This window comes from Ylistrum balloti, unplaced genomic scaffold, assembly GCF_031769215.1.
Source record: "Ylistrum balloti isolate Yb309-2 unplaced genomic scaffold, AGI_CSIRO_Ybal_v1 Utg369586, whole genome shotgun sequence".
NCBI lineage: Eukaryota > Metazoa > Mollusca > Bivalvia > Pectinida > Pectinidae > Ylistrum > Ylistrum balloti.
This window is the reverse complement of record NW_026781874.1, coordinates 741,887-764,969: the sequence shown is the minus strand read 5'-3', so window position 1 is coordinate 764,969 and position 23,083 is coordinate 741,887. Positions and strand designations below refer to the sequence as shown.

The following is a 23,083-nucleotide window of genomic DNA, read 5'->3' as shown; positions in this document are numbered from 1 at the left end:
ATATGTCCTCGCTCTGGTCGTAAACTTGAAAGACCCTAACAGACTCCTGCTACAGTTCATAACGTATTCAAGGCGAGAGATTTATATGGTATGTTTATTTCTCAAATGTCTTTGGCTTTGGCAAACAAAATAAGGCTAACATGACAAAATAGTATTAAATCAATACGTTAATATAGCGAGATATCACCAGACAGCAGTATCATTACCGCATGATTCAATCCACTCATGCTTCATCACTGCATGACATTGGGACCCTCCGACTCAAAGGATTTACATATATGGACCTTTAATCAAAACTACCTCAAAGAGAAAACACAAATGTCAAATGGTGTTAGGTTTGGTATGTGATTCATAACCAAATGTCCTGAGGGAGCACGCGACTTTTTATTTTACCTCCATAAGCTATTTCCCAAGGGACATCAAATACGTAGCAGAAAACGCTATGAAAATTTATGAACTGGTGATAGTGTTTAGGGATACTGATTGGGAAGGAGATGTTGATCAACTCCCTATTCCATCAAACGAATTAACAGTTACATGACGTATACAATTGTAAAACAATAAAAGTACAAAAAAGTTGTTGGTTTTTTCGGGTTTTAAGGATGAACTTAAAGCTATCCTGTTAAATTCCTCGCGGCACATCACCTTGTAAAGCATTTATCGTGACAGCAACATTCTTTGGTTTCATTTACGCATTCTTGAATTTTAAGTAGGCCATCAACATCGTTCCTAAATCTGCAGGTTGACTGTCGCGCAGCTCGTCTGTACTATATGAACTAGGTCTGCATTCAAGATCTAAAAAACATTCAGTTCTAAAAGGATTTATTTAAAAGGTGTGAAGTAACTCTTTGTACTTGTAGATGGGAGCACTCGCACGTGAATCATACATACATACATCATACATGCATTTTTCAATTATAAAAAAAAATAAAGAAAGACTTTAAGTAAGTTGAAAACCACAGCCAGAAAAAAAAATTGTTTGGCCTGGAATTTAAAACTCACCTTGTGAGTCAGATTTTGAACTTTTCACAAATGAAATAACCACTGTTTGTTGAATTGTATGAAATGTGATCTACAATGGCCTCTTTGACGATCAATAATCCCCTTTCCCTTTGCTTCTTGAATTATGACTTTAAAAATTACGGCTCATACTTGTAGCACAGACATTAATCATTGTAGTTTTGAACTCTGAGCATGTCTGGGATATATCAAAGATTTGACAATGATTCTGGTAGAACATAAAAAGCACACGGCTGGATGTGCGAATCCCGCCTTGTCGACTACTGTGTAAGTATATGGGTGTAATTATATATAAATAGGGTAAATTCAGTCGCTTAGCACTTGATAAAGTCATCGTTATATGGATAAGTGTTCTTTGTAGATTTTCGTGAGTATATCCTAGGCTTAGCTAATAGAAATAAATTACGATTTTTTTTTCAATAGGTAAATTGACCTACGTAGCGCTTTTCATATGCAATCACATGGTTTCATATTCGAACAGATTTAAATATTTGACATTTATGGTAGTGTAACTTCATGCTTCTAACTACCATTCATATGTATGCAATGACAGTTCATAATGTTGATCCTTATTCAAGTTTGCATGAGTGCAAGGTGTCACGTGTATGTCACATGATCTTAAACCGTTCGACTGTTTTGTGAGTTTTTAATTTGTCTAACGATCTGCATATGCAAATTAGATTCTGATGTTCTAGAATATACCAATCAAAGTTTAAAGTTGTCGAGGAAATTACTTAGCCCGAAAATAGTTCTACGTTTCAATATTTGACACACAGACATGTCAATATTCTAACATAGGCGAAGCAATCCGACATAGGATTTTATATATGCTGTGCATGTATAATATACATTGATTATCAGTAATGAAAATGTATTATAAGTAATGATTAGCATGCTATATTCTTAGTCATAAACATTCTTTCGACACGGCTACGTCAAGACTGTCACTCCGTCCTGGGTGAATAACACATGAAATATTAACAGCGATGTCATCTAACCTCGAAAAGCGATTTCTCGCTGAAACGTCGTTTAATCATTGAATTATTTATCTGAATGTTGCTTTCCTTACACACTGCTGTTAGAAATTGATAAATTATAAGTTCTGTGTGAAGCATAGAGCATACGAGTTCATGCAAAAATTACATTAATGCGTCTCATATATATTTTTCATAATAGGAATTTTTTTTACATATATTTAGAATTAAGACAATCGTAATATTTATTGAAGAAAATGTGAATAAAGAAGAAAGATACTTAGTACAAACAGTTTACCCAGTTCAACTGGCTCTGAAAGAAACCATTTATATCAATATTTGAATTACAAATACAACATCAATACCGACAAACATCTCCTGTTCATCCATAGCAGTTATATACATACGAACAGACTTTTTCAACCATGGTCTCGATTAACTTTCTATAGGTGAAACTGCAGAAAACAAATTCACCTTTTCAAAACTAATCTGTCTTTTATTTCAATACAAAGAAACTGAAATACGATATCTCTGGAAGATTGTATTAGTACGATATTTAAATGGACACGGATACGGTTATCAGGATACACACATCATAATATTTACCTACTCTAACTACAGTTGTTATGATGATCCTCTCAGCTTGCCATCAAGGCGCGTATCCCAATCTTATAAATATCCGGATTTTCCGAGACAGTACTCCCCTGATCGGACATATCGTAATAAATTACTCCGATCTACCAAGTTAGAAATTAATTCGATATCTAATTCTTTCAGGTACGTCATCGTTCCTAATCCATTTATTTTGTGTATAAGTTCTGTCGTGATGACGATCGATATTTATTTACGGAATCATATGTCATATAAATTGAGTTAAATCACTATTCAATGAATGTAGAAAACTTATAAATATAATATTTAGGTATGATTTTTGTTCATTTTTAGGTCTTGGTACAGGAATCAATTACGTGTATAAAATACAAAAAAAAAATCAAATTCAGTTCTATCATTTTACGATGTGATTTCTAGTTCTGGGGCGTGGGATCGAAACGTATTGCGAAATAGAGCCCTCTTTCTTCCTACCTGATTAACCTATAATACGCCATATTATCCCAAGGTCACCCCTGCTGACCACAGTGACTAGACAGTCCAGTCCAGACAGCATTGATTGTATGTTGTATAACCACACCATTGTTGACAAACTAAGCCGGATTCCTTATTTTTTTTCGGTTGTATACCTCTACTCACGACCAATTATCTATAGATCTAAAACCGATTCGGATACCAAGTTGAAACGCTTTGATAAACAAATGAGAGTTTAAATTTCCAGTTGTCGCTTGTTTGTTTGTTTATTTATTAAATAACTGAAACTAGGTCCGGACTTCATTTTATTAATAATATGATTAAAGGTTAGAGGGCCGATATAATTGCAGTTGGTGTTATTTGCAGATCGACATAGAGAATCGTCTGTCAAATACCAAGAATTTAGTCGTCAGCCATTATATCTGTCCCACTATATAATAAACTAAATTCGATTGAATAGGCTTAAATCTAAATTAATGACTATGTTTAATGACGGATCAGTTGAAGACACAATAGCATGTTATTTCTATCAAATATTGATGTACCGCTTTTTTGTGTATTTTACAGCCGACAAGAAGACCTTGACCCAAACGTCAACGTACAGTTGGATGTTTTCGTAGAACACAAGGCTAATGACGATGAACAGCTTCCTGGCGCTAAGGGTGTGGACCTAAACTGCTCCCTCGATGTCTTCCATACAATTTTTAAAACGGTAAGTATGTCTGCACCCAAGCAAATCTAATTCTATTTCTGAGGAAAATTTACCCTCGATTGTCCTGTAAACACTGGGTAAAGTCATTTTTCATGTTGACTTAAAAGAAAAGGGTGGATAGAAAAATACGCTTTTTCTGTTTATCTTGTAATCTGTTTTGTGTTGTTCACCTGATTGCTTTGGGATTTTCGTATTTTTTCTGTCCGCCCTCTCGTTATGTATATGTTAGAAAATATTTTGATGTACATTTAAATAGCAACGGTTTGTTGAAATCAATAGCAATTAGTATAGCAAGTATTCCTACGATACGTAACTGCAGTGCGCGTGGGCTATAAAGTTACCATGACAACTATATAGTGATAACTATCTTTGGAATAATAATCACCGAATAGTTTTAAGTTTAGTGCAGTTGACAAATACATTATCACGATTTTATCTTATGTGATGTAATTCAGGCTTGAAATAATTCAGTTCATGGAGAATATCGGTGTAGGTAAAGCTGGGATAATTTTAATTACTTCCTTGTGTAAAATAACACGGTGATAGAGATACTTTACAGAAAACAAATAAAAACACAAACAACAAGGCTGCTATCTCGTGTGTAAGAACGCTGTAGAAAAGCCGAAAATTAGCTGATAAGATGAAAAGAAATAAGTTATAAACCGGGATCCAATGTTGCGGTTAGCATGTTGTTACACCAAAAGAAGCGATATGTCTCCAATTGAACGATGTATGCCCCCGTGCGTGCGTGATGTGCATGTAGATTTACCTTGATTATCTCGGGTTTGTCACATCAGGAATCACCATCTTAATGTGTGTTGGTTAATTTCTTTTCAATGCCACTCACACGCACCTCTCACATTACATGCATATTACATGTTAAGTTATCTTCCGTGGGTGATGCTATGCTCACAGGGCATTTAAGTACATATATAGATTCAGGATTTCACAAAAAATCGTTATGGTACATAACTCCGGATGTAAATTTGATTGAGGAATAAGTATGTAGCATGTTTGTAATATCTAGATTTTTCCGCTCGAAATGCAACAAATTTACTTGAAATAATCACCGGACATACTAGCCAGGTATTAGTTACACTGTGTAATATGGCTTTAAGCCATTACTTGTACACGAACTCGACATCAAATCTTTTGTCTTAAATTTAGCTACCAGCATCATCCCTGTTCTACCTGGAGTGTCCAGGGGGTCTTCACGTATGAATGCCCGGTGTGTTCTAGTTGTAAAGTGACCATAACTATGTCTTATTGGACTAATAACGACGTGTGTTTGATGATAGACTTACTTTTGATGTTTTTGTTGACGAACCGATCCCTACATATATTATTATACGCGAAAGTCCTAGCTGTCCTTCGCGCTGAGTAGCGATTACACTAGTATAGGTAATGGCCTTTAGTTCTAAGCTACCTTTAATACGACACTAAACTCTTCTAGCATGTGTACTACGTCAGGCGCATTATAGAACCCCAATATACAATAACATTATTGACCAAACAACAGCAAAGTGATTGCTTTGAAAACAAGAAACAAAGACTTAACGCTGTACGGTGTGTTTTGATTACCTAGCTTTTATTTGGACGAAATTAGTCAATGCAAATAGATTTGGAGGTTGGCCGGTTACATAGTCGTGTTAATCCTACTTCCTGACTAGTGAATGTAGGTGTTGTTGTCGATGGTCATTTAGCAATCAGTAACGTTGACAGAGCGGCAACACTTCCAACTGTCAAACTTGGACGTTAACCTGTTACAATGACAGCGCTGCGCGTGAAGGTAGGGTAACAGTTACAGTGCTGGTCGTCTTCCGTGTCACATCAATCAGATATGTGTAGATGTCAATTCCATTTAATCGCTAGGAGCGTTTGATGGCTGTCTGTTGTAACACAAACATTATTGATACATATTTTAATTGTTCTGATATTTTCTGTCTCGTTTTTATTATTATCATGATGGATGAGTTTTTATTTACAATGTTTACATGAAATACTTTCAATTAAATATTTCAATGACACGTGGATATAATTTAATGTCTCATAGAAAGTAATATCATAGTGATATCATTTTAACTAAATATAATGTGCTTTCGTAAACCCATTGCCAGCGTACGGGAAAATCATAGTCATATTTACCATCAAACAGTTGACGATCGTCCTAAATATATATTGGTCTATGATTTATTTAATGTACATGGAGTATATTTAAGCTTAGAATAATTCTTTAACTTTCCGGGAAAGAATAATTTTGGTCATTTTTCAAGTGAATTGACAGTATTGCTTTTTGTTACAGGTGGACGATACTCCACAGGAGATCCACTTCCTCACGTGCTTACAACATATGCTAAAAATAGACCCAAACGATGCCAACTGTGACATAATTTGGCAGACCGTAGAAAAACTAGTATGTAGAGCTACGCTTGTGGAATCTGAGGCAGACGCACAAAAACTGTTGCGACAACGGGAACGGTCGACGGACGGCTTACAATGTCCTAACTGTAAAGCACATGAACGTGTGACGTCACCACGGCGAGGGAATAGTTCTAGTTCTATCGCTCTTCCTGGCTTGACAGACAGTAATGAATCCCCAAAAACTGTGCCTGCACCTCCCCCGCCTGCACCACCTCCACCACCTCCCCCGGTACCAGGAGGGGCACCACCACCGCCTCCCCCTCCACCACCTGGTATAGGTGGTGCACCGCCACCCCCGCCTCCAATGCCAGGGATGCCTGCGGTCCCTGGTGCTCCCCCTCCCCCACCATCTTTCAACATGAAGGGGCCTAATGCCCGCAACGGTGTCACCATTAAACTACCTCAGCAAAACGTACCGAAACCTAAAACAAAAATGCGTTCTCTACAGTGGCAGAAAATACCAACAAACAAGGTGCTTTCGGGGAAACCAAATATCTGGTCGACAGCCGGACGTCGTTTTAATGGATATGTTAGTAATATGGATTTTGAAGCGATCGAGGAACTTTTTAGCGTTCCCACGCCGCAAACGCCAGTTCCTTCAACCAACCAAAACGGTTCATCAGGAACCTTGGAACGGAAGAAAAAGGAATCAACAGAGGTGAGATTCAGTTTTGTTTTCAAACGTGTATTTGAGTGATAAATTATTGGCGATGAACTCGGATAATAAGAGTTATATACTTCAAAGCGCATGCGTATTTATCACAGAGCGTATCACACGGAAAAATCTATTTTGGCGAGATAAATGAAAGGTAGAAGGTAATGTTTGATTCTCAGATAAGGTGCTTTATTTTAAATCTTCTGCTTGGCTTACCTGTATATTCAAATTTATCCTGAAAGTTGCGTATAATAGGGAAATAGTGTGCGGCCGTCAGTCACACTGACTGAGTGATTCAGCACTTCCTCTCACCTTAGATCTAGTCTGTCCAGAGGTGAGTCAATACACTAACTCACGGCTACATTGAGAACAAAGACGATTAGGGATAACCTTTAAAAGTATCTGTTGTCCAATCTTTTTGCGCGAGCACCCACGATAGTGTCAGTTGGTCTTACCATAACCCATGCTGGTGTCTGCGTGGACAACGAGATCTATAGTCATACTAACGGCTCATAAACAAGACGAGTCATATACATTTTGTATCGACTGAAAATGTCAAATTTCACATTTGAAATACAAAGAAAATGTCATTGAACACAGAAGATATCCTTGACAATATAAAGAGTAGGTGACTGTCTCAGATACGACCTCGCCAAAAAGACAAGTACTTTTATTTAGAAACATCACGGACGAGCAATATGGCAGTTAGGCAAGTATTATATCTGCATAGAAGACTCTTGATTAAACGTCTATAAGACTACAGATTATATCAAAGACATTTTTATAAAAAGACAATTCATTCCATTACACATACGAGATTGTAACTATCTATTTTCTTTAGATGGCGAAGAATCGTTACACGGCCTGATTACAAACATATTCTCATTCCCTTGAATGTTAGGAGTCGTGCATACAAATCTATATTATCTGATAACATCAATTAATGAAAAGTGTCGACTGGTTTAGTTTCGTATGTAGTACAGACCTACACGACGAGTTAATGTGATTTTTAAAAAAGCCGGGTAACTTTGGAGTCATCAGGGAGAAGGCTCGCCGTGGTAACTAGTTAGAGTAACATAATTCAGAAGTACTGAACTGGAAGTACTGCCGTTATAATGCAGAGTAAATGCAGTGACACATTAACACTGGAGAAGAGATTTTATCAGAAAAGGATATTAATGCAAAAAAGTCGATATATCTTGTCTAGATTTTTAGAGGACATCACGATCCACAGAAGACCAAATTAAAACGTAATGTACTCGGTGCAGTGCTTTAATGGTAATAATTCTTAACACTATCTCTTAACATTTTAACACTGTACTTTATGCATTCTGCATCACGCTAGAATCCAGGCTTTTTACCTTGTATCAACTATTCCGCTTGATGTGTCCTGGGTAGCTGTGGGCATTTATAACACTATATTACATATGATTAGGGTTAAGGATTGGTAACCTCAGATACATAGATAGTGTGTACGTAAGAAATACATAGCCCTGGGGCTTAAATACGAGCATGGTTTGTGTCACCTTATCTGTCGCCCCAACAAAGGCTTACTTGTCAAGCATAAATTCGGGATGGACCACATCGGTTTAAAATAACATATCTGAAATAGTTTTTCCTCTTCAGTAGATCGTTTGAATTTCCTCTAGTCTACTTCTTAGGTATTCAACGTTTTTACCTCTCTGTATCTACCATTCACGGATGTAATGCTATTTACTTTTTCGCAAAGCTCAGCATTACGTTAAAAACGCACCAAAGATATGATTAAATGTTTTCACAGACACACGTTGATGTTCCGGAATTGAACAATCTGTTCCTTTAGTAGCCTATCCTGTTTTAATGAAATGCAGACATTTTCAATATATCACAAATTACTCCACGCATCATGATAATAAATGGACATACAAATTCATAATACGCACTCGACTGAAAAGGTTTGCTCACAAGTACCTCCTATTTACGCCTACATTACTAAACAGTTGATGTTTGAGGCGTACATTTGTCCGTATAGCCTTAAGGCTGATGTATACGATGTTGAAAAAACCCATAAAAACAAATATGTTCCATACTGATTGTTGTTTTAACTGTAACATTTTTTGAAATGTTTATATTTGTTAAACAAAACATTAATGTCACACAGCCACGCTATACTATCAAGTCTAATTCAAATGGTGACTGAAAAACAACCATGAAATGTAAGTCCTAATGTAAGGGAGTTTTTTTGTTTATATTATTTTCATAATGACTTGTTTTAAACTCTGGTATAGCCATGTGAAGCAAAGTTGAATTGCCATATAAATCATAAATACATCCCAACCAGGATTGTGTAAAGCATACCTAGTGGTATAAAATATGATAAGGGAAAAACAATTATCTGAAAATGCATTCGTTCTTTTTCATAACCTACCCCAGTCAAACCGTGGGTAGAATATAGCCGGATTGTATTTCCTTTGTTGGTGCATTTGCACGTATTATCGTTCTGACGTAGAAGCGACACTATGATCTACTCCTTATTTAAGATTTAATCAAGAATATTCTAAATGCCTGTTCCAACAGATAAAATGATAAAATGTCCATATTGTAAACCTCTTATAGAAAGACTCGATATCATAATACAGGTCCTTCTCCTTGTTTGCCGCACATAAACGTCGACAGAATTGGCGGTAAAAAATAAATGATCTCGTTGATTGGAACTTTAGGTCTTAAATACACAAATGTCCTTATCGGTTAAACGTTCAATTTATCTTAATAACTACCCAACATCTACCAATGATGTTTTGTGTGTCCGTCCTGCGATATTACAATAAGAAATTTAACGGATTTGGCTTAAGCCTAGGTAAGACGTTACAAAGTACAGAGACTAGATAGGACGGGTTGAGCACTGCAGGAGGTCTTCAGTGTAGTCAGCTAGCGTTACAAGCACAGATACTATTCAATAGCATTTAAACGTCTTCTGTTCTGCAAAATCAATCGTTTAGATATGTTCAGAAGATCGCAGTTAAACAAAACACTAATATGACACTTAGATATGGAGAATATACGTGTATATATCTAGACACGATTACCTGAATTACGATACACATAAAACCAAAATATGTGAGTTTATTTTTCTGTTACTTAATGTTACAGCATTTCATTTAGTCCTACCTTGGATCCTTTGTTACATTTAAAAATGTGTGTACAGGTGTTTTCCGAGAACTGTTGATAAGAAAATTGGGGTAACATACTGAGGAATATGACAGTCTTAGCATTTAGATGCCAATATGCAAACTTCATGCTGGGTGCTGATATAATTGGTCTTTGTAAATGACATGTTTGTGATGATAGCAACACCAGGGATTAAGCCATGGTCTTGAAGTCGGTGTTGCATTTAAACGTAGAGACAAAACTATTTCAAGAGGAACACAAACCAGTTCATACATCACAATCTCACTGAAGTGCCATTCACACAGCTGAGGCGATGATTAGACAAATTTCTATTTCATATACATCATACTTATGTATAATTTCAGAACCTTTCGTTTAAAAAGTTTCTTTATACACGAAATTGTAATATTGTGACATTACCTTGATACATTCTAACGTGACAGTAACCAAACTACAAGCTTTCAGGCCATAGGTTGGAGGTTACCGTTAAGGATTGACAATAGTGATCGAATTGTACAGTAAGGTTGTAATTTACGGATGAGTAATCAAGACAACGATGAATATCTGTATAGTTCCGGTCAACCTGCCGCTATGTCATAGTCCATCCTGCGGGGTCTTCCTTGGGTCAAACTTACTGTCCTCCTCGCTCCAGTATACTACTAGAATGCGAGTAGATTGACGTAAAATTTAGATAGAATCTTACTTGATTTCAATTTAACTCGAGAACAACATATAATCAAAGATCGTTCAGGCAAGGGTTTTCATCTGATAGGGATTTCTGAACAAACGAGTCTTTTCAGATGAACAACATTAAAGTATAAGGTCAATTGCTTAGAGAAATATGTGAGGTCGCTCTGAACGTGTCGATTGTGGACAGGTCGTGGAAATCAAATTAGAAATGTACATATCAGATAAGGCGTCTTTGACCTATATAATAAATGGTGTGAGGTAAACGACTTTTAATTATATTGTCATGCGAATGAATGACACTGCCACTTGCTTGGCGATCTTTCCTCGCCTTATCTCCACCTGTGTTGTTTTCTTTGGTCACCCTCATACAAAAATGACGCACTGTAAATCCAACATATCCAAATGTATCGGATGATATCGATATTATGGTCTTTTGTCCTTGTGATAGGCACATGTCGTATATAGTGTCATTTTTTTCAAAATACTTGGTATATATTTACTCCAAAACAAGAATGCTGTACATGTATTTACCTATCACTGCGTTGAATCACAGTTCACTGACATCATACTAATTCCATTCCACTTACAGCATATTTTGAGTCTTTGAATTAATTACGACTCTTTATTGAATCCTTCAAATGTTATGTATTAACTAATTTCTTACAGATCAATCTACTTGATGGCAAAAGAAGTTTGAATGTGAACATCTTCCTAAGGCAGTTTCGCATGCCAAATGATCAGATTGTCCAGCTATTGCGAGACGGAGTCAGTGAGAGGTTTGAATCAGAGCGTCTCAAAGGCTTGCTCAGGATTTTGCCAGATCCAGATGAAGTAAGTTAGTAGTTAAAGGAAAACAAAAATGAAATTAATGTAAATGGGTATTTTTATATGTGAATATACATATATGACATAACTACACAGTTCAAGGTTATTTGCAGATTAAATAAAATCAAAGCGAAATTATGCATTAACAATTTGATTGCTTTTCGTTACAGATTGAAAGACTTCAGAATTTCGATGGTGACAAAGAGAGACTCGGAAGTGCTGAAAAGTTCTTTTTGTGTCTCCTTGGGCTTCCACAGTAAGTAATTCATCTCTCCTCCTCAATCAAAAGTCCAAGAAAAATACATTATAGTGCTTATAATTATGTCTAACCCTGAGATGTTATTATCTGCCTAAAAAGTTAACAGGAATTCGAACATGGTAAAAGATTTTTTTTTTCAACTGTGTAATAGCTACTTGCTTTGTTTCAGGTATAAACTAAGAATAGAAGGAATGCTGGTGAAGGAGGAATTTAAGGCCAACATGGATTACATTAAACCGCATGTGGAAGCCGTGATTGAAACCGCCAATGGTGAGTTATATTAAAAATAATACTAATAATTGGCACTGCATTAAGGCTTGATATGGTATCTGTATCTTGAATAAATAAAAAAGAGATTCCATTGTTTTGAATTGTTCTATAAATATGGCAAGGTTTATTGCATTCCAGTGTTTCAAATCGACATTTATGTAAGATCTTCAGAGAGGTAGGGAATATCTTTACCAAAAATGTGTTTTTATACTTATAGCGAAACCATTCTGTCGTCGATATTTAATCTTTATTCGTAAGTTTAACGACCTGAATAGTTTTACTTTAATGTTAACCGTTACAAATCATGCCCTCTTTGAAACGGGTACATAGCTCTAAAAATAGGAACATTGGTTAAATATTTTCATAACACTCAAAGGGTATTTTTACAGATTGTTTGTTTTGGAGATAAACCCTATCGATTCCGTTTCATTGTTTGATAAATCTGATATTGTCAGAGTCGACTATGATAGGCTACTGAAATGAAGTACCAATAAACAAAATCTATATAAAGTATGGTTCGGTAACTGTTTTTGCGAAGTACAATTTTCATGTTTTCATTAAAAAGGTCATGATTGTTGTAACAAAAATTATTCATAAATAAAAGCGTAACAACTATCATGATGAATGATTTATTTCACTTTCACCTGTAAAACATATTTCATTATATTTATGGATACAAAGTAATAATAATAACAGCGTGGATGTTTCCGTGGGTGTATTATTACACTGAGTGATCTATCGTTTTTGACCAATCCCAAAATATCAATTAAATAAGCCTGTTATTCGATATACTCTAAATGATATGGTGACTTGAACCTAATTGATCAAGTAGGATACAAACGTTTATAATTAAACAAGTGTCATAGGTATACTAGGAAAAAGCAAAATTACTAACACTGGTATTGAAAAAGCACCCTCTGTAATCAAACATATAAATTGGTGTCGTGTGAAAAGAGATCTATTTGATGCAGAAGAGAGTCTCAATGAAGAATCCTAAGATGAATATATTGGGTACATACATGTTTAATTTCATGACCTCATCCTAAGTTTCTGTCAGTGTCATAAAGACCAGCGTATGCTCTTACATATAATGTTATTAGATATCCAGGTGTCAATGTGGGGTATAGTTTAAAACCAAATAGACTAGAAAGTAATGGAGTTAAATGATACTTCCTGTGTTTCCTTTGTCTTTTTAGACTGTGAGCTACCTGTCAACGGATAAAACATGCCTTGGTCTATTACTTTAAGTCATTTCTATATCTTTTCTTACAGAAATAAAGTCAAACGATGATCTGCAAGAGCTGTTCTACTTGGTGCTAATAGCAGGAAATTACTTGAATGGGGTAAGTCATTGAAGTGTGTTCTCGCCGGGATAAGTTTCTTTTTTTTTCATTTATAAATGGACAGATTATGATTATTAACATGTGCAATGATATTCACATAGATCTTTTTGAAGTTTATTTTTGCGTGGAATCGTTATAGCGGAAAGTATCATTCAGCGTATACTATTAAAGGGCTAATTACGCCCTACTAACAGGCCATTTTCTAATTATTTAAACGCTGTGATTAACACAATGAAAAGTAATGCTTACAAGTTGATATTCTGTTAATGTCATGCAAGAGATATATATATAGCTATTGAGAATAGCGGAACTGTGTGATTGTGTATACTTTCATCATATGAAGAGTATACCGATAGACATGTGTACCTATCCTATGCTACAAGTAGTTTTATAATGCCTGATTAAGTGATGGTGGAAAGGGGAGGGTGGAAATAAGAACTTACTATCACCGTACAATCACATTCGATATGGTTGTAAACTGATTTGGTGTTAAAAAGCGATACACCGTTTTATATCTGATTTGTTGTTTCAGGGAAACTATGCTGGTGACGCCGCTGGTTTTAAGCTTTCTTCTCTTATAAAACTGACAGAAACAAGAGCTAACAAACCTAGAATGAATCTTCTTCATTTCGTCATAATGGTGAGCATTTGTATATGTCTAATTTGACGTCTCTTTTGTTTTCGAATATTATGTACAAAATACAATTACAATACAAATAATTCATTTTAAACCAATGTAAATTAAGGATTTACTCGATCAGCAAGTTAAATTTTTGTAAGATTATCAACTGTAACCTGTTTAATACGCGTAACCGATTGAACCTACAATTATTCAGCAGTTTTTTTTTAAACTGTTACGAGGTCAGAAGGAGGCGTGACCAATAAAATGGCCTTTGTTATGGTCACTTTTGTGGCCAAGACATGTTAGTCCTTGAACGATAGCCATTGAAATATTTGATGTAGGGTTCTACCGATATCAACCTCTATTTCACGTCAAAATTATGGGGAAGGATTTTTATAAATATGTTTTGCCAAATAAGATATTATAATAACGGTGCAAAACTGATATTATTACAATCGATACAGATTTAGGGAACTTGGCTTAAACATTTTATGGCTTAAGATGGATAATCTTATATAAAGATAGCACTTTCTTTGAACTGCGTTATATTGAATTAGCAAATGACATCACTATTCACTAGTTCGTAATGAACTCGGTTTAAAAAACTGTGTTTTTTCATATCCTTAACAGCAAGCCGAAGATAAGAATCCCGAACTCCTTGCCTTCCCGGAAAAATTGAAGTATCTTAAAGATGCCACACAGTAAGTTTAAGCAGTGTAAATTAGTTTGAAGGCATATATAAGACTAATTTAAGATATGAATTTCGTATAATCAGCGATGCATAATTCATATATAAATATCTATGGATATCTTTTGTTACGGTTTACGACTTGTTATATGCTGATAATGTCTAGCAATATTTGAATGTGTATTATTGGATGATTATTCATATCGTAATTCTGTTCTCTAGGGCACCACTAGAAAGCTTAGGATCTGACATTAGTAACCTTGCCGCGAGGGTAAATGTCATTTCTAAGGAACTTGAAACAGTGGGTGCTGATTTCAAGGCACAAATGGCGGGATTTCTAGCGGTAGGTATTTCTGAACAACAGCCATATCATTCCCACACAATTCCTCTAGGTCACTGATTATAAAGCTTTGGTAGGTATATACTTACCGGTTTTGGGGTTGACTATGAAAACCCGCAATTTACATATATATTCTAATGAATGAAATTAATGTTGCATCTGATATCAAACATTTTCACAATTGTTGAGATTAATAGATTAATATTGATTTTGCAAACATTCGTTTTGGACCTCATGCTCTAAAGTTTCGTAGAATAAGTAATATCAGTCTCAGTTTTCTTAATTATCCGGCATATACTGTATAGATAATTAATTTACCTATTTGAGTCTTTGAAATAAATCTTAAAAGGCAAGGTCATTGGAATTTTGTTTTAATCAACATTTATTTGTAATGATTTTTTGATATTGTTATAATACAAACGATTTTAAATTCTTGTTCCATATACAGAATCAAAAAGTATATTGAGTGTTAATGAATTAATTTATCGATTGCAGGACGCTGAAAAAGATATAAGAGAATTACAAGCTGATTTGAAAGATATGGAAAGTCTTCGTCTGGAAATAGCTGATTTCTTCTGTGAAGATAGAAATTCGTTCCGATTAGACGAATGCTTCAAAGTGCTTCACACGTTCAGTGAACGATTCAAAAAATCGATAATGGTAAGAACAATTGTGGTTACATAAAACACATTTGTGAAATAATTGGAACATTACACAATGTTATATTGTATGAAAGATAAAAAAAAACTAAATCATTACAATTTTTAATCAATAATGTTTTAAGAGCGGTTAAAGGAAAGAAAATTGTATGTGCAGCTCTAAAGAAACAGTCAACAAATACGATTTATTTTTACAGGAAAATGAACAACGAAAGAAACAAGAGAAAAAGGTGGAAGCCAAACGAAACCAGCAAATGAAAGAGAACGTGAAGAAAGAAACAACAGGTAAATAATAGAAACATTAACCTTAAAATATAGTTTTTCTTCCGATTTATTTCTTTCATTAAGTAACTTCTGAAATTTCGAGCTGTTGGTCATCACCTACATATAGTAATACGATGTTCAGGTATTCAGGTGGTCAAATATTTTGCCATATTAAGTTTGAGATATATTTGATATGTATTTTGATACGAAAATTTTTTTTATGAAATATGGTACAATCTAACTTAATGCAAAGAGATATCTGGAATCGTTCGGAAATGTGATAGTTGGTTTCTTTTTAATACAGCGGAAGACATGAAGTCGCCGGATGAGATGGTCATGGAGAGAGGCGAAGGCGACCAACAAGAGGGTTCCATTGTAGATATGTTATTAGCAGATGTTCGACGAGGATTCACCGGTCGTAGACTAGGGGACAATAACTTCTCTGTGAAAAAAGTGCAGAAAATCAACTTGAATGGTACCAATAACAACGGCCATGATGATTCAGAGTCCAAAAAGAACAAGGACAATTTCCAAAGGGGTGGATACGGTCGAAGGAGTATTCGAAAGAAGACTGTCAATCCTGCCCCTGACGACAGTGCAGATTCTGAAAGTACATGCAGTAGTCTTGACGACGGAAATGACATCAATTCCAATAAAATAATGAAAGGAACGGATGACAACCTTTTCGATATCCTCATGACTGCTGAAACTAAACCCTCGGAATCCAAATTCGAGCGCTACGGCAGTTTACGTAGAAAAAGAAATGAGCGCCAACAGAACAAAACTCTCGATGTTTTTGGTGATCGTGAACGAGCGCAGTCGCCATCAGTCGACACATTAAAGCAAGAGGATAGTGTCCCGCGGAGATCAAGAACACCAACGTCGGTTGGTAATATCAGACCAAAATCCAATGAAATTGAGGATGACACTCCTAAAAGACCCGTCCGACGGGTCCAAAGTATGGTGGAAAAGTCATCTGTAGAAAAGGCGATTGCTGATCACGAATCTAAAGAGATTAGTGAAAACTCTGTAGCCGATAGATTAAAACGGCGATTAGCTGGTCGACGTGATACTAAATCACCAGACCCAACGTCCACTCGTCCCATTACACCTGTGGGAGATAAACCTTCAGCAACAGATACTGACACAGCTGACGCAAAAGCATCTCCTCGTTGGAGAAGTGGTATTGATACGACACCTCGAGGTCTTCAGACCATCGATGAAAAAGGAAGGTTAGAAATACCTGAAACAAAAGTATCGCCAGACACAAATGACAGAACAGTTACGAATTCCCTAGAGCAAAGTCGTGATAGAATGTACCGAAGAATTAGTGAAAAAGACATTGATCCATCTCAAATAAAAGACATTCTTGAAAATGCTAAACATAAAGAGGAAAATAACAATGGCGAGGAGCCCCATGTCTCCATTTCTTTAAAGAAAAAGATTGGCCGACGCTGGAAAAGTGATCTTGGGAAAACGGACATTGACCAAGTTCTTAAACAAATAGAGGATAATGAGAAACGAAAAGAGCCGATTGAAAGTGAGCAAATTGAACCCGATAGTAAACCTAATCAGTCAGGTGAATCGGAAGCATTAAAACAGCGTAGAACCAAGAGGAAACTCCGGTCTCATCTGTCAATGGAAGATGTCCACACTGCAATGCAATCATTCAAAGCTGAAGAAAAACCTCAATCAGCTACAGATGACAACATAACTACCACTGTGACTGCAACTATGCATCCAGTTCCAAAATCACCGGGTACTCCAAAAGGACGATCGCGTTCTGGTAGTGAAAGCGACAGTAAGTCACCCGATAAAGATAACAAATCACAGAAGGATAAAGATTCAAGCACGGTAAAGAAAGCGGCTAAACTTGCTGCAGCAATGCGATTTAGACTTAAACGTTTCGGTGACAAAGATAAAGGTCAGTCTAAAAATAGCAATGGCAGATGGAAAAGTGACGTGCAGCGTGACGAGGTTGATCAGGCTTTAAAAGAGGCTAAGAGCGGTATGAGTAGATCTAAGTCGTACGATGAATCTGTTGCGAGAAAAGCAGCAACTGAAAATGGAGAATTTTCTCTTGCTGACGGAAAAGAGTCTGACTACAATGAATCTGAACGGAGATCATCACTGCGAGGAAGTGTTGGACGTCTAAGTTCTGGTGATTCCCGGAGGAATTGTCTTTATATTCACACTAGTGACAGTGACAGCGAAGTACCGCCAGACGGCACGTCGTCACCCAAACGAGCATTAAGCTACAAAAGTGACAGTCCGAAGAGTTCTAGTCGGCTTTCGATCAAGTCTACCAGTACTTCCACAGAGACATTACGTTGTGATACACCATATAGTGATGCTGAAAGTTCTAGCACTGATCAGTTAGCTTCCTCAAAACGCTCATCTGTAAATAGTGACTTAAACTCATCAGAGCCAATTGCTCCGCCTCGTCGACGGCCGGCTAGCATGATAGAAAGAAACGAAATTGACAATGTAGTTGCGAGCAATTCTGAGTTGGAGGATAGTGATCAGTTACCACACACTCTTCTTTCAAGATGGAAAGAGAGACGCAACACATCGAGAAGACAGAGTCATTACGACAATGTGACTGACGAAGCACCGGGTTCTCCTCGAGCCAACCACGAGTCTCATTCCGCACGAACTCACAACGGTTTGACAATAAATCATAAGTCTGAAGGAAGTGGTGACTCTTTCCGTAACGATATTGGATCAAGGTGTAGTTACGCCAGCAGCAGTGACAGCGCTCGTGATGAAGGTTTCGAGACAATGTCAGGCACAGTTTCTCAAAGAACATCGATGAGCAGCACGTTGGAATCAGAATTGATGCCCAATTTCGGTCGCAAACCAGAACCATCTTCAAAGGTGTTAATTAGCGATAAAATAATTGAACCGGATAGTCTGATCCCACCGAAACAGGAAATAACTGTGGCGCGTGCACAAAAACAATCCGAATTAGCAGCACGAAAACAGCGAACGGAATCCTGGACTGAGGCTGTCGCTGCTACAAACCTGAAGGATTCGTCCTTGGACTCCTCCATTGAATACTCAGCAACTTCTCCGGATAGCGGTCACGGTACATCAAAAGAAGATGTTTGGAGTTCAAATCTGGATCTAGTTGCCTCACTGCGTGAAGGTTCACCAGCGAGCCCAATAACAACAAACCCCAAAGGTGCACCGATAGCGGTACCAGAAAATTCTGATATTTCCGGAAAGCAAAAACGTGTTCCGAGTTATATGAAAAGCACTGCTTCAAGTGGAACAAAATCTCAGAGAATGGCATCTTCATCTGTAACAGATAACAAACGGAGAAGTACCCCAGCAAGTCTCTCAACAAAGTCTGCCCAGAAGTCGTCAGTTAGAAATTCGAGAACAAACCTGAACAAATCTAAAACTACAGAATCAAATACAAGCATCGTGTCTTCAGTAAGTGGTGTGTCTGACATTCAATCGCCATCCACATCCAAATCCACGCCTACTAGGAAATCGTCTAGTACAAGCACCCGTGCCAGTACACCATTGTCTCGTTCAACGACACCTCATCCACCCTCATCCTCTTCTCGGTCAGCAACGCCGCATTCTGCCTCACGACCTGTCACACCTCTCGACCGCCCGACGACGCCTTCTCATACCCCCACCGGTTCTAAAGGATTATCAAGGACTCAATCACTACGAGTCACATCTACAACTCCTAAACCGAGTGTAGGAGTTTCGGCAGAGAAGAAGCGCTTATCATCGATTGGAACAAATTCAGAAAAATCGAAAGAGAAAAGCACAACTTCACGTCGGTCATTCATGTCTCCAACAGCATCGTCAGTCTCTAAATTGCGTGATGAAGGAGCTACATCTCCCGTGCCTCCCACCCCGCCCCCGCGAACAACGTCAGCCGCTACCCCTTCAACCAGCAGAACCACAAAACCGGTAGAAGCGAAACCCAAGACCAGGGCCCCAGCACCCCCGTCAAATTCATCACTCGATCCATCTCCTTTGAAGCGACACAACAGCATGCGCTTACCTGCAGCTAAGGCAGCTGCCGGTAGACTTACTCATAAAGAGTATCCTTTAAGTTCCAAAGAGGCTGCAGCCCAAACATCGGACAATAAATCCAAATCTTTTATGGGTAGATTAGGTGGAAACAAAGTGAAACCTGATTCAACTGGCTTGACCCCAAAGAAACTAGCAACTGTCGATGAACAGAGCAACGACGCTGGAGAAAAATCATCTTTCATGAAAAGAATAGTTAATAAGGCAAAAGTAACCAGTCCCAAGAAACCTACAGACACAAAGAAAATAGATTCGACAAAGAAAACATTGAAAAAATGATTTAATGGCGATGTATTTTGTGATGTAATGTGACGTCGTATTGGGATGCAGTGATGTTTTAACGTAAGACATTATGACGTCATTTTCGTAATGACGTATACTGGTGGTGACTGACCCCTGATGTGTGGGCCTGTGATATTCTAAGTGATACGTCTATTATTCTTGATATACTCCTATGTGCCAAATATTTCGGACAGCTATATACCGACTTGTGCCTAACATGCATCGGAGATAATTGTACCGTAATAATGTAATCTTTTTAAGTGCTATTGATGAACTGGACAGTCCTCACAATACCAGCAGGAACTTTTACTGGTGAAAAAAAAAGAATCTGTACCTATCTAGTCCTTGATAGTATTTAATAACGTATTTGAATATCTCCGGATATTTATCAATACGTACTAAAGTTACTGAACACTTAAAACAAACCCTCACTTTGTAGACAGCTAGCTGACATTATCCGCTTTCGGATATTCGAGTAGTTTAACTTTTTTTTTAAAGAATAGACATGTTATGGATTTAAACTATTAGATTATTTATTTTGTGTACTTGTATGGAGCTGGTCTCAAATTAGATGGATGACAAATGGTTAAGTTATCATTGTATTTTATTTTGAAACACACTGATGGCGTGGCTGGTTTAGTCTTTTATTTAAGAATTAAAAAACTACTTCTGATAAGAAGCATTTGATAGCACACCTTTGCATTGTAGATGACAAGGTATAGCCGGATATATGAGGGTTTGTTTTATTTGTAAGTTACCTATATAAAATTGGTCGTATGATACAGTGTTCATCTTTCACTAAAGTTTCATATTTGTCACGTTGATATGAACAGTTTTCGTAAGAATTTTCAAAATATGAAAAACGAAAAGTTATGTTCTTTATAAAAACAACCGATGATATTACTTACGCAACAATGCAAAGACAAACACAAAAGTGCATTTCAGTTTGACGGCCAGAATGTGATTATCTCTTATCAATGACCGTGTCGACCTAGTATCCGTATACGTAAAGGTTATATGATTTGTTTGCACATCATCAAGCTGGATTGCATTTCTGTCTGTTTATTCTTTTTATTGATTGTTAAAGAATGCTACTGCAGGGAAATTATTCATTAAACATTATATTAACATTTAAACATTACATTGTAGTGTTGAAGTTTCTTGGTAAAATAATATTGCATTGATCATAAAATATTTAAAACGTTTGATATAAACGCCCCGCCCATAAATCACAGTCTTCCTAATAAGTTATCATTCTTTGGACTAACTACATACATTTTTCTGTGTAAAATCTGTTATCATGTCAATATTTTCTAACATAATAATTTTTACTACTGTTTTTATCTCTCAATTCACACATTATAAGCTATTTCGTATAATCGTCAAATCATAACGGTTACATTTCATGATTCAGAATCATTTCATCTACATTTTAAGAAATATGTATTTCATATGACCTCAAGTTACCATTTCTACAAAATTGCTTAAAATTATATTCAGTGAACAACTGCAGACATCTCTTCCTTCGATTCTCAAAGAATATATGTTCATACATTCGTACAAACTTTGGGAAATAATCACCAATAATTATGCCATTTAGCATCGTTAAAAAAAGTGTTTAAAAAGATATTTTAAAAATGTCGCAATGTCCATAACTAAATAAAGTAATGACAAAAACATTCAAGTTATCAAACATTTTATTGAATCATAATATAACTGCGGAGACAAATAAATGTGTTTAAATCTTACTCTGCTCAAGAGAAGAGTATGTTTTCTTACATTTATAATAATATATCGCCCATACAAATATTTATCTCCGAAATGTATCAATTTAAACAATGTGTTATCATTGTGTATGTGTATACCATACAATAACTATATATACATACACCTTACATGATCATTTTAATGATGTTGAAATGTTTATTCATGTCTACATAGACTTGTTATGTGATGTTCATAAGGTTAATTACGTAAATTAAACCATGATATATACTTAATCTTGTCTTTGGTATTCTTTGTATATGCATATAAATGAATCACTATAGAAACTAAAGCCATGTTCTTTAAATTAAAAACCTGAAATTTATCATTGTCTATTTCTACACAATGGTCTGGATAAGGAGGATGAGCAATACTATTAAATCTCAAATTTCGCTAATTTGGACACATGGTCGAATTTTCTGCCATAAAAAGTGATGATAGATCCGCCTTGGCCATGGAACGTTGCAAAATAACTTATTGAAACAATGTAGATTAGTGTTTACAGAAGATATGACAGCAGATCATAGTGCAGATTATCAAGCATATAACTCAAGTATATAAGAGACATGGCTACCATTCCTAAAAATGTATGGATATGAAATAAGGTCCTGGTATAAATATAAGAGAATCTTGGCTCTTGGACATATGGTATATCCTCGATTAACATCAAGAAAAGCAACATGTGTATCTGCTGGAGAAGGGATTCCATCCTGACTATATATATATATATAGCTAGTTTGCTAAAAACAAAAGACAAATTAGTAAATTTCAATCCAGATATAGAAAATTCTTTCCTTTGAGAATAAGTTGATTTCAATTTTCGTGGCAAAATCCGTTTGACAGATAACTATTGTTGATGGTTATATTCTCCTCCAGAGTCACAATTGTGTCTGGACCGTCATAGGACTGAATCTATGAACTTGAGATCTCCGGGCAGGTGGTGTGTAGATATATTAATGTACAAAAACCTACAGAGGTAATATCAACAGTTAAACATCTACAAAATACC

At 36.3% G+C, this 23,083-nt stretch overlaps 1 protein-coding gene across 1 annotated transcript in view; it reads left to right on the top strand.

The window, feature by feature from the left end:
• The window catches only part of LOC132543969 (uncharacterized), a 55,590-nt gene extending 35,283 nt beyond the window's left edge, over positions 1–20,307 (top strand). Inside the window, exons 5-16 of the mRNA XM_060207529.1 lie at positions 3,645–3,789; positions 6,092–6,868; positions 11,369–11,533; positions 11,698–11,783; positions 11,956–12,056; positions 13,329–13,399; positions 13,932–14,039; positions 14,652–14,722; positions 14,932–15,052; positions 15,545–15,709; positions 15,906–15,993; positions 16,277–20,307. Coding sequence (XP_060063512.1) covers positions 3,645–3,789; positions 6,092–6,868; positions 11,369–11,533; positions 11,698–11,783; positions 11,956–12,056; positions 13,329–13,399; positions 13,932–14,039; positions 14,652–14,722; positions 14,932–15,052; positions 15,545–15,709; positions 15,906–15,993; positions 16,277–20,307 — 5,929 coding nt within the window. The remainder of the gene's footprint in view (positions 1–3,644; positions 3,790–6,091; positions 6,869–11,368; positions 11,534–11,697; positions 11,784–11,955; positions 12,057–13,328; positions 13,400–13,931; positions 14,040–14,651; positions 14,723–14,931; positions 15,053–15,544; positions 15,710–15,905; positions 15,994–16,276) is intronic.
• Positions 20,308–23,083: the final 2,776 nt, after the last annotated feature.